Source organism: Microtus pennsylvanicus, chromosome 10, assembly GCF_037038515.1.
Source record: "Microtus pennsylvanicus isolate mMicPen1 chromosome 10, mMicPen1.hap1, whole genome shotgun sequence".
Taxonomy (NCBI): domain Eukaryota; kingdom Metazoa; phylum Chordata; class Mammalia; order Rodentia; family Cricetidae; genus Microtus; species Microtus pennsylvanicus.
In genome coordinates, this window is record NC_134588.1 from 29,588,033 (window position 1) to 29,604,149 (window position 16,117).

The 16,117-nt window shown below is 43.2% G+C and overlaps 1 protein-coding gene and 1 pseudogene across 1 annotated transcript in view; one reads left to right on the forward strand and one right to left on the reverse strand.

Annotated features, from left to right (window-relative positions):
• Klhl12 (kelch like family member 12) overlaps nt 1-15,385 on the forward strand; it is a 39,055-nt gene extending 23,670 nt beyond the window's left edge. The window contains exons 6-12 of the mRNA XM_075988034.1: nt 1,522-1,636; nt 5,742-5,848; nt 7,047-7,242; nt 9,166-9,324; nt 9,622-9,720; nt 11,106-11,292; nt 11,566-15,385. Coding sequence (XP_075844149.1) covers nt 1,522-1,636; nt 5,742-5,848; nt 7,047-7,242; nt 9,166-9,324; nt 9,622-9,720; nt 11,106-11,292; nt 11,566-11,692 — 990 coding nt within the window. The 3' untranslated portion in view covers nt 11,693-15,385. The remainder of the gene's footprint in view (nt 1-1,521; nt 1,637-5,741; nt 5,849-7,046; nt 7,243-9,165; nt 9,325-9,621; nt 9,721-11,105; nt 11,293-11,565) is intronic.
• On the reverse strand, nt 12,902-14,716 carry LOC142858583 (cytoskeleton-associated protein 2 pseudogene; annotated as a pseudogene).
• Nucleotides 15,386-16,117: the final 732 nt, after the last annotated feature.

Genomic DNA, 16,117 nt, shown 5'->3' on the forward strand with positions numbered 1-16,117 from the left:
TTTGGTGCTGAGGCTTTCAGGACTTTGCCTATCAGAGATTTACCCATCAGAGCTTTGCTTCTGAGTGGGCTGATCTCCTGAAGACAATTGCCACCTGCTGCCCTGACATGACTGTTGGCATATGTATGTATGCCATCTGTTTTCTGGAGTGTTGTCCTCCTTTGCTGTGATAAAGACCATGACCACAAGCAGCTTGGGGAGGGCAAGGAACCCAGGGCAGGAGCTCAGAATAGGAACCTGGAAGTAGGAGCTGAAGCAGAGACCTTGAGGAACACTGTTACTGGCTTGCTCCCATTGACTTGCTCAGCTTGCTTTCTGATACAGCCCAGGGCCACCACCTGCTAAGAAGTGGTACCTCCTGTTGTAATAAAGGCGGTGGGCCGCTTCCCGCCACCCGGCTAGCTTTACCTGAAATAATTACACGGAAACTGTATTCTTTTAAACACTGCCTGGCCCATTAGTTCCAGCCTCTTATTGGCTAGCTCTTACATATTGATCTAACCCATTTCTAATAATCTGTGTAGCCCAAGAGGTGGCTTACCAGGGAAAATCTTAACCTGCGTCTGTCTGGAGTGGGAGAACCATGGCGACCGCCTGACTCGGCTTCTTTCTCCCAGCATTCTGTTCTGTTTTCTCCGCCTACCTAAGGGTTGGCCTATCAAATGGGCCTAGGCAGTTTCTTTATTAATAAGAAATCACTCCCACATCAACTTCCCACATCAGTCACTAATAAGAAATGCCCTGCAAGGGCTGGAGAGATGGCTCAGAGGTTAAGAGAACTGACTGCTGTTCCGGAGGTCCTGAGTTCAATTCCCAGCAACCACATGATGGCTCACACCCATCTATAATGAGATCTGGTGCCCAGAACACTATATACATAATAAATAAATTAAAAAAAAAAAGAAATGGCCTGCACATCCAATCTGATGGGGCCAGTTCCTTAATTGAGGTTCTCTCTTACCAAGTGATTCTATATTGGCATAACTGTATTTTGGCAAGCACTGATTTATAACATATAGGCAAGGCCCATCTTGGCCAGGACCCAGTCGTTTTGAAAATTAACCATAAAAATGTTTTTTTAATTGTTTAGTTTACAAAATTTGCTAGGTCTGTTGGGATGAAGTCCTATAATATCAACTCTTGGTAGATGGAGCTAGGAGGATCGATAGTTCAAGGCCAGCCTAGGCTAAATGAGAACTTGTCTCAATCAAATAAACAAAAGGTAGGGACCTCCCCCAAAATTTAAAAGAAAAAACAAAAAACGAGGCCAGGCGGTGGTGGCGCACGCCTTTAATCCCAGCACTCGGGAGGCAGAGGCAGGAGGATCTCTGTGAGTTCGAGGCCAGCCTGGTCTACAAGAGCTAGTTCCAGGACAGGCTCCAAAAACTACAGAGAAACCCTGGCTCGAAAATCAAAAAAAAAAAAAAAATTCTTACTGACCATTATTTACCGTGTTGACATAAGTAAATGCTTCTTCATGTCATTTTGTTCTTAATATTAGAAATGTCTTCTGTATTTTAGCCTTTCATCCGCTGTAGTTTACAGTGCAGGGATCTAGTTGATGAAGCAAAGAAATTTCACCTGAGGCCTGAACTCCGGAGTCAGATGCAAGGACCCAGGACAAGAGCCCGCCTAGGTAAGTACAAGATTAAGGTCATCCTTGGGTACATAGAAAGCTAAAAGTCAGCATGAGAGATTGTCTCAAACAAACAAAAAAAAATCATGAAATACAGGGCTTTTAGCAATCACATACAATATGTAAAATCCTGACTTTTGAGGCCAGATTTGTGGTACAGATTTCCAGTTTACCATTTACCTTAGAAGGAAGTTTAACATGTCTGTGCTTCAGTTGCCTTATCTGTGAACTGGGAAGCAACGTAGCTCTAACAAAGTTAGTGATTAAATGAAGAAATGTAGGTAAAGGCTAGGACAGTTATTGTCACAGAAGTGGTACCGATGCTAGCTATAATTTTACAGACATAGGTCCAGATCTAAGTTCTACCAGTGACTAATTGGTGATAGCAGTTTATCTGATCTTAACTGGGTATGTTAGCACACACCATTAATCCCAGCACTAAGGAGGCTGAGTCAGGTTGATCTCTTGAGTTCAAGACCAGCCTGGTCTGCACAGTGATTTCAGGGCATCCAGGACTATGTAGTAGACCCTGTCTCAAGAAAACAAAACAAAACTTACTTGCTTCTCTGCTTTTACCTCTAAAATGAGGGTTAGTTTTACTTTATTTTTAAGGATATATATATATATATATATATACACACACACACACACACACAGAGATACACACGTGTGTGTGTGTGTGTGTGTGTGTGTGTGTGAGAGAGAGAGAGAGAGAGAGAGAGAGAGAGAGAGAGAATGAGTGTTTTCTTATATGCATGTATGTGTACCATATGTGTCCAGTGCCCATAGAGGCCAGAAGATGACATCAGATCCCTTGGAACTAGAGTTACAGACAGACTGTTGTGAGCCACCATGTGGGTGCTGGGAATTGAACTCAGGACCTCTGGAAGAGCACAGTGCTCTTAACTTCTGAGCCATCTCTTCAGCCTCTAAAGATGCATATTTAAAGAGAGGAGTGAGGGAGAAAAAGAACTGGGGCTTGAGACATTGCTTAGGGTTAAGAGCACTTACTGCTCTTTCAAAAGACCCACATGAGGTGGCTCACTACCACTGATAACTCCAGTTCAGGGGATCTGAGGCCCTCTTCTGGTCTCCACAGGTATCTGCACACTTGTACTACACATAAATCTATGCAGGAACACATGCACATACATAAATAAAAACACATGGGGCTGGAGAGATGACTCTGGTTAAGAGTCCTGGCTGCTTTTCCAGAAGGCCTGGGTTCACTGCTCATGTTTACTTCAGTTACAAGGTATGACACCCTCACACAGACATGGAGGTGAGCAAACACCAGTGCACATAAAATAAAAATAAATAAATCATTAAAAATACATAAATTAAAAAAAATACTTGGCTGGAGAGATGGTTCAGAGATTAAGAAGAGCATTGAACAAAAAAACCTACCAAAAATGGTTAAGAAAGGTACTAATTCCTGCAGGATGACAAAATGTGTTCTATATATCATAAGCTATATACAAAAATATATATTAAGGGATAAATAAAAGTGTAACAATAAGTTATAGGAAAACATTGGTCTAACTTCTGTTTCTTTTTTGGTTTGGAGGATTTGTTTTGTTCCGTTGTTTTTAGATGGGCTCTCATACTACTTGTAGTCCTGTCTGGCCTAGAGCTCACTGTCGACCTGCTGACCCTGAACTCAAGCAGTCCTGACTCAGCTTCTACATCCCAGGATTACAGGCATGAGTCACCACACCCATTTTCTTTCTCTAATTATAATATATGCTAGCTTTTCTAATCATAAAAATAGTACTACATAGCAGGATGGTGGTGGCACACGCCTTTAATTCTAGCACTCGGGAGGCAGAGGCAGGCAAATCTTAGTGAGCTTGAGGCCAGCCTGGTCTACAAAGTCAGTTCCAGAACAGTCTCAAAAGCTACAGAGAAACCCTGTCTCGAAAAACAATAAATAAATGAATGAATGAATGAAAAAAGTATTACAAATATTCATATTACTAAGCCAAGGGAAAAATTATACCAGCCATATATTGCCTTTATTCTAAGAATTCTTGTTGGAATGGGGGGAGGGAAATAATTACCAGTGTATCTATTATGTAAGGATGAGTATGTTTATGATAAATTATTGATTAAAAAAAAGATATACAAACCAAGTTCTATCAGTAGAAGAATGAATGAATTATAATATGACCATACAGTGGGGTGTTAGGGAACTATGCAAAACACTGAGTCATGTATGCATAGCTGGGACTTTTATCGTTTAAAGAAACGATATCTAAATAATAATACCTATTATTATTTATTACCTTGGTGTGTGTGGTGATCAGAGGGCAGCTTGCAAAAGTCACTTCTCTTTCCTCCTTATGGGTCCTGGGGCTCGTACTTGAGGTTCTCAAGCTTGGTGGTAAATACCTTTTCCTGCTGAGCCAGCTCCCTGGCCCCAGCTTTTTCTTTTCTTCTTTTTATTCTTTTTGAAATAGAAATTCTCTCTGTAACCTTGTCAGACCTAAAGTTCTTACTTCTCTTGCTTCCACCTCCGAAGTATCTGGACCGCAAGCCTGTGCCACTGAGCACCAAGCTGTGCTGACTACACATCTAAGGATAAAACAACAGTCGTTTTTGGGACATTGCTGGGCGTATAGCTCATGATGGAGTGCTTATTGCAAATGGCAGGCCTTGGGTTTGATCCTCAGCACTTAAGAAGCTCATTTGTAGAAGCAAAGACCCATGACACTCAGCCTTCAGCAGGGTTACCACAGGTGGAATGCAGGATAGTTAGCAATTCATGTTTAATTTGCATACCTCAGCATTATTCCAGTAAATATGTGGTTACCTTCGTTGTTTTAAAAATATTGTCTGGAGTCTGTAGCTCATAATAATAATAAAGTGATGTATATTGTGTATGAGTACTCTATCTGAGATTAAAGGTATGCAGTACCACCATCTGCCAGACACGATGTTTACAAGCCCATTAGTTCCTGGATTGTCCAGTGCACCAAATGGTTTTCATGAGTTTACAGAGTAGATGCCCAGGAGAACTCTGCTAAGACTGCCCTTTGAAGAGAGCCATGGCTAGAAATAAGACTGTAGGAGAAGGAAAGTTTGATGTACAGAATGTTACTTATCGTAAGAAAATAAAAGAGCTTTCTTCCTTTGTTCTTTTTAACATTTTGTGTGTTGGATGGAGGGGCACTTGTGGACAGCTTTGGAGTTACAGCCTCAGAAAGAAGTACCTTTCTGCCAGGCAGTGGTGGTGCACACCTTTAATCCCAGCACTCGGGAGGCAGAGGTAGGCAGCCTGGTCTACAGAGTGAATTCCAGGACAGACTCAAAGCTACAGAGAAGCCCTGTCTTGAAAAACAAGCAAACAAAAAGAAGTACCTCCTGAGGTGGGGAGATGGCTCAGCTGGTAAAGTGCGGCAGGAGCGTGAGAACCCGTGAGTCAAGTGCTGCAGTGGAGCAGAGGAGGCCCCGAGCAGGCTGGGGAGACTGCCCAGCCTGACTGCACAGCTCCAGGCGTCAGAGAGCAGTATGGACCCATGGCACGCACATGCCCCCCCACACACTCCAACACATACACACCCTCACCCTCAAATAGATCGATACACAATATAAAAATAGATAGCTTCCTATCACACAGCCCTACAAATACTAAGGCTTCCTGCCTGGGCCTGGTGACACACGCTTGTCAGCTAGCTGTGTGGGAAACTGAGACCCTTCTGGCTGTGCACAGAGTGAGCAGCTTAGTGAGACTGTCTTAACATTTAAAACAAAATGTTTTTAAAGATTTATTTATTATGTATATAGTGTTCTGCCTGCATGTATGTCTGCAGGCCAGAAGGGGGCACCAGTTCTCACTACAGATGGTTGTGAGCCACCATGTGGTTGAACTCAGGATCTCTGGAAGAGAAGCTAGTGCTAACTGCTGAGCCATCTCTTCAGACCTTAACATAAAAAATTGTGGGATCGGAATGGTTACCTAGTGATAGAACATGGAAGCCCTAGGTACAATACCTAGTGCCACCAAAAAAGACGTCTTTAACCTATTTGAACCTTTGTACTTATATTTCCCTGTATTTACTTAGGCAAGATGAAGTAACCTGCCTTTTCCTGCCTTTGTCCTTAGGAGCCAATGAGGTGCTTCTGGTGGTTGGGGGCTTCGGAAGCCAGCAGTCTCCCATTGATGTGGTAGAGAAATATGACCCTAAGACACAGGAGTGGAGCTTTTTGCCAGTAAGTCATGGTGGAACTGTATTTGGCAGAGTTTAAGTGTCATTGGTTGCTGACACTAGATCATAAATGATCAGCTTTGAGAGTAAAAAAATTTCTTTTCTTTGGGTGGGAGTGGTTGTTTCTTGGATTTTTCCTATTTCTTCCTGTGTTTCTTTCTTGTTTTCTTTTCTTTTTTTTTTGTTTTTTTTTTTGTTTTGTTTTGTTTTGGTTTGGTTTTTCGAGACTTAGTTTCTCTGTAGCGTTGGAGCCTGTCTGGAACTCGCTGTGTATACCAGGCTGGCCTCGAACTCACAGAGATCCACCTGCCTCTGCCTCCTGAGTGCTGGGATTAAAGGTGTGCGCCACCACTGCCCAGCTCTTCTTTTCTTTAATGTATGTCCACATGTGTGAGCATGCCTGTGCTATAGCATGTGTGTGGAAGTCAGAGATCTTTCAGGGGTCAAACTTGGGTTGTCAGCCTTGGCAGTATATTTACTTTACTCACCAAACCATCTTTCTGCTTTGTTTTTTGAGACAGAGTCTCTGTGTAGCTCTGGCTGGCCTCAGACTTGTAGACTTTCTTCCTCCCTCACCCTCCTTAGAGCCAGCGCTGCACTGTGAGCCACTACATCTAGATGGTTTTTTGAGATAGGGTCTTGCTGGCTGGGCCTGATACTCAGTGTGTATCTCAGGCTGACCTTGAACTTGGGGCAATCCTGCTTCTTGCTGATAAATGGCTGGCATTACAGGTCTGTATACCACCACCACACCCAGCTTAGTTTAGACTGAGCAACTTGTGCTAGACTGAACTCAGGGTTGTTCTGTCTAACTGAAATCCTAAGTTTGTGTCTCCCTTCAGATTTCAGTACTGCATCAACAAGAACCATCTCTGAGCAGACATGGAAAATCTTTGGCCACTCTTACCCTTTAGGGTATTTCAGTCCTGGCTCTTGGATTAGCAGTATGTCAGTACTTTTCTTAGGGAAGGACATTCGATCTCTTGGCCCAGTGCCATGAACTCTTTTGTAAACATTGGAATGCGGTCGAAGGATTTCACTCTGTGGGCAGTCACCTTGTAGCCCCTTTGGGATGACCCTTAGCCACAAGGAGGTTTCTATTGGCAAAGAGGATAGAAAGAGGCAGGGTATTGAAAGAAAAGGCAGGACTGGGACTTGCCCAGCGGTAATGCTGTTGTTTCTCTTCTCTCCCAAACCCATAGAGCATCACTCGGAAAAGACGGTATGTGGCCTCAGTGTCCTTGCATGATCGGATCTATGTAATTGGTGGGTATGATGGCCGTTCCCGCCTCAGCTCAGTGGAATGTCTAGACTACACAGCAGATGAAGATGGAGTCTGGTATTCTGTGGCCCCTATGAATGTGCGACGAGGCCTTGCTGGAGCTACCACACTGGGAGGTAGGCTTGGTGGCAGATGGTGTTTCCATCTTCTTTTAGCTGCACTATTGCTCTTACCCCTTCTACTGTCTGTGGGAGCATGACATCCGATAAATGTCTCCGTTCAAATGCTCATTCTTACCTTATGATATGTCATTATTAACTGAAACTGGCTACAAAATTGAGTGTTGAAGTTCCAGTGTGCTGTGTAGTAAAAGCGCTGGTTATGTTCTCATAAACTCCATTCGTGCAGTCCTCAGATGCTTTTCCGTATTTAAGTATGTCATCATGCACCATTATTTTCTGGTTATTTTTGTTTTTGTTTTTCTTTTTTCTCTTGAAACAATTTCACTATTTAATAAAGCTCAGATTCACCTTAAACTCATAATCCACCCACCTCTGCCTCAGCCTTACTTAGTGCTGAGTTTTCAGGACTCTGTACCACCACACCTTGGACTCCTGGCTTACACTGGTTTATATATATAATTTTTTAATTGAGATGTGTTTCATTAAATACCACTATGTAGCCCACCCTGGTCTTGAACCTGTAGTCTTTTTACCTAAGCCTCCTGGGTTTACGCATAAGCCACCATGCCAGACTTTAAAGTCTTTGTTCTGTCTTTCTTGCTTCTGAGACTTAAATAACTTACCACATAAAGGGAAAATGCTCAGAGTACAAATATACTTTTACGATAATGTAAAAATATACTTTTACAATGTCCTTATGTAGGGTCATATAGTTCCATGTACAATTCATATACATAAAATGGGAAATTTAAGAAATAATAAAAATCAACTTGAAGAAATACTAAGAAATTTATTTGCTTGGGATAAGATCTCATATAGCTCAGGCTAGCCTTGAACTTAGTCTCTAGTCAAAACTGGCCTTACACCCCACCCCCACCCCAAAGAAAAGAAACAGTCTAAACGGGAAGCCATTGAAGAGGGTTCTTAAAATCTGGGATAATGGGGCTGAAGGGATGGCTCAGTGGTTAAGATCATTGCTCCTGTAGAGGACTCTGTTTCAATTCCTGGCACCCACATGGCGGCTGACAACTATCTCTGTAACTCCAGGATCCGACACCCTCACACAAACATACATACAGGTAAAACATAAATACACATAAAATAAAAATAGATCTGGCTGGGCAGTGGTGGTATACATCTTTAACCTAGCAGTTGGGAGGCAGGGGCAGGTGGGTCTCTGTGAGTTTGAGACCATCCTCGTCTACAGAGTGAGTTCCAGGACAGCCAGGGTTACACATAGAAACCCTATCTTGGAAAATGAATGAATAAATACATTTTTGAAAAATTTGTAATAAAATGCTGAAATGTAGCTCTTCACAGTTGATGACTTCCATCAGAGTGATGGGAAAGGGCTCAGTTTTCGTTTTTTTTTTAATCTATTTATTTATTATGTATACAATATTCTTGGTACTCTGTCTGCATGTAATACCTGCAGGCTAGAAGAGGGCACCAGATCTCATTACAGATGGTTGTGACCCACCATGTGGTTGCTGGGAACTGAACTCAGGACCTTTGGAAGGGCAGGCAGTGCCCTTAACCACTGAGCCATCTCTCCAGCCCGGGCTCAGTTTTCTTTAAGGGAAAGAAAGAGTATGCACCCTGATCATACTCAATTCACATTCCTCCCAGGTCTGTACTTGTGCCCTCCCCAAGAAAATTTTAAGAAAAAAAATACACCAAGTAGAGTTTGTGTTGCCCATATATTCAGTGGTAAATGAAATTCCCAAATAATCAATGAGAAAATCCTATGTTGGGGCCAGGGGAACAATGGGTTACACTCCTGAACTCCTGCCTGAACCTCCCAGGCGCTGTAATTACATTCACGTGTGTGACCCTCCATCTTAACAATGGGTAATTTTGTATTCTTTTTTTTTTAATTTCTCATTCTTAATAGTCTAATTTGTTTATTCTGAGCAGACATGATTTACGTCTCTGGAGGCTTTGATGGAAGCAGGCGTCATACAAGTATGGAGCGGTATGACCCAAACATTGATCAGTGGAGCATGCTGGGAGATATGCAGACAGCTCGAGAGGGTGCAGGACTAGTGGTGGCCAGCGGAATAATCTACTGTCTAGGTATGAGTCTGGGATGTGGGATGCAGAGAGGTCAATGTTTAGCAGACTCTGGAAGGCATCACTTTTACCAGAATTAAGTGCATGTACTTGCTTCAGCAAGAGCTCTGGTCTATCCCAATACGTTGTCCATGAATAGGATTATATTTTTCTTGTAAGCAAAATGTAGGGTGTTGCGTATTTGAGCTGGAACTCTGGAAGAACTAAAACTGAGTCAGTTGAATTACTCACCAAAGACCAACAAAAATGAGCCTGAGCATCTGCCTTTCTTCCTGAAATATTCTTTGCTTTGTCTTTCAGGAGGATATGATGGCTTGAATATATTAAATTCAGTTGAGAAATATGATCCCCATACAGGACACTGGACTAATGTTACACCCATGGCCACCAAACGTTCTGGTAAGACCAAATCTGCAATGGGATGAAGGTGCTGACAGTCCCGAGGTGTGGGGTGTTGGTGTAGTTACAGGTTGTGGGGTCAGAGGAGTTGTACTTCTCGCTTGCCATAGACTCACTGTGAACAGGCACAGTCTGGCCTCTCTCACCTCTGCTTTCTATAAATGCTAGGTAAAGACAGTTTAAACTTTGAATTAGATTATAAATTTGAAGACAGAAATTTCTTACTTGTTCTTTAGTGCCTTTTTCTATTCTTGCATTTTTGTCTAGCTTGCACAACTTTGTGTGTGAAGTACATGTTTAAATCAATGCTTTCATTGTGTTGAGTTTTGTATCTTTGATTTTTAAAACTCTTTGGACTATTTTTTTCCCTGAGACAGGGTTTCTCTGTGTAGCCCTGGCTGTCCTGGAACTCACTTTTGTAGACTAGGCTGGCCTCGAACTCAAGGGATCCACCTGCCTCCGTGAGTGCTGGGCTTAAAGGTGGTGTCATCCACTACTTCTTCCTGGACTTTTTGGTTTTTTGAGACAGGATTACTCTGTAGCTTTGGAGCCTGTCCTGGAACTCATTCTGTAGACCAGGTTGATCTCGAACTCACAGAGATCCTCCTGTCTCTGCCTCCCAAGTGCTGGGATTAAAGGCGTGCACCACCACCACCTGGCATCCTTCCTGGACTTTGTTTTGAGGGTCTTACTGTATAGTCTTGGTTGGTGCACAGCTTGCTGTAAGGTTGTCCTCCTGCTCTGGCTTCCAGTTACACCATGATTTTTTTTTTTATCTAAGATCTCACTATATGTAGTTTGTAGGTCACACCGACTTCAGCCTCCCGAGTACTGGGATTGCAGATGCGTGCCATACGCCTGATAAATAAATGACAGTAAATTATGTAAACTCTCTAATACCCAAGGATAAAATCTTTTTTTTTTAATTCTGAGTATTGCACACAGCGCCTTGCATGTACTAGGCAAGTATGCTACCGTAGAGGTTCATTCCAGCAGCAGCTGAGAACTCGTGATGTGGAGTGGGCTGTGGTGTAACAGCAGCACTGCTGGTCCAGTTAACTGCGTCTGGACAGAAATCGCAGCAGCACCATGGCCATTGTGCTTCCACCATTACTAACACCCTTTCCTCCGACTGAAGAGAGATGGACTAAGTCAATGAACGCGAAGAAGAGAACCATGCCAGTCCCTCAGTTATAATTTCAGGTCCTAGCCAAGGGGTTTATCAATGCATGGAATAACATTTTTGTATTGCACTTTTCTAGGCCTGTTTTACTTACATCTGCGTCCCTCGCCTTCTCCACAATTGAGCCTAGTGACCATGCTTTCTTACTGGGTTCGCATGATAGGCTTAGTACCATTCATTTGCCACCCCTCTCTTTCTCCAGGTGCTGGAGTAGCCCTGCTGAATGACCATATTTATGTGGTGGGGGGGTTTGATGGTACAGCCCACCTTTCTTCTGTTGAAGCTTACAACATTCGCACTGATTCCTGGACAACCGTCACGAGTATGACCACTCCACGATGCTATGTAGGAGCCACAGTGCTTCGGGGAAGACTGTATGCAATTGCAGGGTGAGGATTTTGAAAGTGTGATAGAATTATATATCCAAGGCAAGAATCCATTTGATGCAATCACCATTTTGGAAAGAAGTGTAATGTGTGTGGTAGGGGAAGAACTGCTGGGACTGTTTCACTCCCACCCAGGTACTGGGGACGGAACCTTGCATGTGGTGGGCAAGTGCCCCATTGCTAAGCTGTCCGACCAGCTCCAGGGGATACTTTAAATGTAGGACTTGTGTGTAAAGGAATGACAACCTCATTTCTTTTGCTTTTTCTCCCTCTTAGATATGATGGGAATTCTCTGCTGAGTAGCATTGAGTGTTATGACCCAATCATCGACAGCTGGGAAGTAGTGGCCTCCATGGGAACCCAGCGTTGTGATGCTGGCGTGTGTGTTCTCCGAGAAAAGTAACTTATTTGAACACCAGCTGGAGCTAATGACTACTCCACGGAACAGATTGTGGGAGAATCAAGGATCCTTTCCAGAATGTTTATTTCTCGCTGTGTGCACAGGCTGACTACAGGCACCAGTGCTGTGATGATTGTACTTACTTGATACGCACTCTCCTTCACACGGGTCATGCTGCTCAGAAGGGTGGGTGACAGGTACTCAAGGGAAGAGAGTACATGTGTGGATGTGAGGGACCAGATCATCTCTCTCTGGTCTGCAGAGCACTTTCTTACAGTTTCTAACTTACAGTGTGCTTGGGAGAATGTATGTATGTATGTATGCTGTGCTTCATATATTGCAGAGAATTAAGGTGAGTATGGCCTGCTAAGTGTAGACAGTGTTCATCCTAGGTGACTGGAAGGATATCACCTTACATAAACTTGGTAAAAATGAAAGTAATTCCCCCCCACCGGAAACAAACGTATCTTTTCTAAATACAAAAGTAGCTCCAGCCACCACAGTTCCTTTCTGGAGGAAACCGAGAGATCACTGTTAAAATTTGAGAGGGCAAGAGGAGAGAGTCATGCTACTCTCACTTCGGGGACATGGTTGTTGTCGAGATTTGGATTAAGTGGCATGAACTGAATGGAATGTGAGTGAACCCAGATCACTGAAGTGTAAACTGGAAGGCTGGAGAGTACATATTATTTGACCCCATGGTCTTTCTTTTTTATTATTATTTTAAAAATTTAGGAGTGTATTTCAGAGGCAAGGTATAAATCTGGTTACTGTGGTCACAGTATTTGTTCCTGCAGTGCTAAGGACTGGATCCACAGCCTTGCACATGTTAGGGCAGTGCTCTATTGGGACCACACTCTGAATCCACATAATGTAGTTGCTGAAATAAATGCATATTGCAGCAGACTGTAGCCCCATAGTAGGGTCCTAAAGTCAGTTCCAGCATTAACTAAGTCAATCAATAAATAAAATGTCATTAGAACATTATACAGATATTTATTATAAACATAAGTAAAAAGTCAATGTAAAATATAAATTTATATAAACTACATTTTCTGATTACGCTTCATTGCTGTAAGTAATTAGTAAAGTGAAGAAGCTAACATATTAGGCATATGGACAGCTTCAGACCTGCTGCATATGAGAAACCACCACAGGAATCATACAGCCCCCCTTGCTCAGGAGCACTGTTTCTGTCCTGCTAGGTCAGTCTCAGAACAGAGGGCACAGAGCTGCCTTAGGACAGCAAATGAAAGCATCCTCCCCCAACTCAGACAGCTGTTCCAGTGAGGATACAGAAAGGTCCTGGACTTTTAACATGTCAGGCAATTGAGAAGTCTTCTCTTGAATGCCTCACAGGTGTGAAAAACTTTAGTAGCTCTTTAAATGTGGACTTTTTACCATGTTGCATCTTCTTCAATCTTTGCAAGCATGGTGTAGAAGATACATTATATCTAATTAGGCAGCCTGCTGCAGTTTTTGAATCAGGGGTTATAAAATGGTTGGTTGGATCCTTTGTTTCTTGTCTTGGCTGTTTTCACAAACTTGAACATTCCTCTGACACTCGTTTTCCGCTCCTGGATCTCCTGGCTCTAGAGTGACACTTGTGTCTTCAATTTTTACTTCCTGGCTATGTCCCTTGGTTTCATGAGCCTCCTCAGTATTTTCTCCCAAATTAAATTTTTCTTGACTCTTCATTGTTAGAATATCTATGATTGTTTGGCGCATCTCTTCAATAGGCTGAGCCCCTGCCAGAGTGGTCTTCTCATAGGACTCAATAGGACTTGTGATTGGCTCCATACATACAAGACATATCCAATACTTAACAAGTTTTTTTGGTATCTGGAATATTATGAATCAGGTCATTCACTGTGTCTAAAATTTCTTCTTTTGGCCATCCCTTATTATTAATCAGGTTCAGGCATTGAGAAATTGTTTTGTTTACTTTTTCAGTAAATAATCCCTGTTGATCTTCTTCTGCCCTGGTAGTCCAAAAGGACTCGACTGGGTTTTTGTTTTGTCCTTGTGGCTCAGACTGATTAGCTATTAAGTTAGGAGGCCTTTTAGCCCTTTCCTTTTGCCAGTTCTCCACTCAGTCATCCGAGCTTTTCTTTCTTCTGTGAATTTTCTATGGACAGCTTCTCCTGCTGCTGAGTGCCTGCGCTGGTCAATAGCTTTCGACTTTTCTATCAGTCTGGTATTAGACAAATTAGTCCTGGCTACACCTTCAGATGCTATGCTTCTTGATGGTGCCTTATCTCTCTTTGTGTCCTGAGGATGGTATCGACAACAGGGAGAACCCATTCTGATCGCAGTGAGTCTTTTTCAAGGGGCCCTTTTCTGACTGTAACATTGGCAAGGGTCCTGCCAGGGCCCTGTTTCCCAGCGCCCTGGGTATTACTGTGGAGGCTTCTAACAGTGGTCGCACAAGGGTGTTCCTTGACGTAGTGCTCACAGATTGAGTGTTTACAAACGTGGCGGCAGCAGTCACACTTGAGGCTCTTATACTGACGGCGTTTCCAGGTGCAGACCGAGCCTTTGAGGCTTTAGACACAGTAGTGGGAAGTTTTTTGGTTGTTGCAGGACTCTCTCCTTTGACATTCACGAGCTTTCTAAATAAATTAATCTTAGACTGAACCATCTGACCGTGACAGTAGCCAAGTACTCGTTTTTTAGGCATGTTAGCATCCCATTTGGGCTTCTCTGCAGTTGCTTGCACCTTTTTATTGTCTTTAAGGTTATACACCTGGTCCGATATCATAGTCTGGGCTTGGACGCCTTGAATATTATCCTTCAAGTTGTGTATGTCTGACTGGTGACCTCATGAGATTTTAATGGAATGCAGTTCTTTTCAACTGTGTTGTCAATATTTTCATTGGCCATTTTGGTTTTGAGTTTCAGAACTTTCTTCCCTTCTTGGATGTCATCACTTGCTGATCTCTCTGAAGGCCGGCTGGTCTCTCTTTGTCCGGGGTAGCTGCAGGTCCCAGGACACCGACCTGGGAAGTGTTTCCTGGACTCTGCCATCTCTTAATGCACGCGCCTCGGATTGAATCCCCATGGTCTTTCTAATGTAGAATATTGTACCATGTTGGCACTGGAGACTAAGAGATAACAGTGGAAGAAAAGTTAGAATAAGGTATGGGTGTAAATGTGCAGCGTTCAATCAACCTGTGGTAAACAGAAGTACCTGTGACTTTACAATCGTCTTAGTCCCCACCAGGCTCATGCCACCGTGGCAGTGTTTGTTTTTGAATGGGTGAAAGACCAACTTCTGGTGACTCACGTGCTACTACATTACTGCCCTTCCATGCTATTTATTTGGGGAGGGGGTGGGGGTACCTGATTATTGCCCTGTTGTTCTAAGGGCACACTTCTCTGTGTGTGGTACATTCAGTTCTCCTCCTGCTACGTTCTCTTTACCTGTCTTCAGAGTGTGTTCTGTTCATCCTGGAACAAAATAATCAAGGGCAGCGGAACCTGAGCTGCCGCTCGAGGCTCCCTGTGTCTGCCATAGGGTGAAATTCTTACATTACTACTATAGCAAGTTTGGGAAGGTGATAGCCTAAGTTGGGCTACATTTTCCCTTTGCTCTGGAATTCCACTTTTCCCTCCTTCCCCTAATTGTGTTGACCTACAGAGTTAATTTCCTTTGTATTTTTTTAAAAAAATATTAAAAATGAACTGTCTGAAATAGCTTCAAGAGAATTTGTGGCTGGTTCTGCCTTCAACAAACACGTTGGAGGACCGGATAAAGAACAGCTCCTGGTCTCGTCTTCCAACCTGTTTATCTCATGTTTGCCAGTGACCTCTGCTGCTGCTTTCATGCATTTGAAACATCAGTGAAATGTTTGCCTGGATTTGCCCAATTTATTGGCCCCTTTCACACTTGGAATCTACCAGAAAACAAAGAAGAAAAAAATAAATAAAAGCTGGGCCATGGTGGTGCACACTTTTAGCCCCAGCACTTGGGCTGCAGAGGGCTACAAATCTCTGAATTCAAGGCCACCCTGGTCTACAGAGTGAGTTCCAGAACAGCCAGGGGTAGACAGAGAAACCCTGTCTCAAATAACCAAAAAATAAGCAAAAGGAATATAGATATATCAGCCTTGCACAAGGCCTGCCAAACAACTGAAAGACTTTTTTTCCCTTTTTTCTTTCTTTTTTTTTTCTTTTAAAACTCACTCTCACTGTAGAACTCTGGCTGTCCTGGGTACTCTATGTGTAGACCAGGCTGACCTTGAACTGGAGGAAATCACTCGGCCTCTCTTCATCCCCAGTCGTGGGATTAAAGGCGCGCTCCACCATAGCCAGCTAAAACGATCAGACTCTTGGTTCCAGAGCCAAAGGAAAGCAGAACAAGAGGATAAAGCCCTTCAGCCTGTCTGAGCAGATGGGTTGTGCCTGCTGATTGAACCACATGTGGCC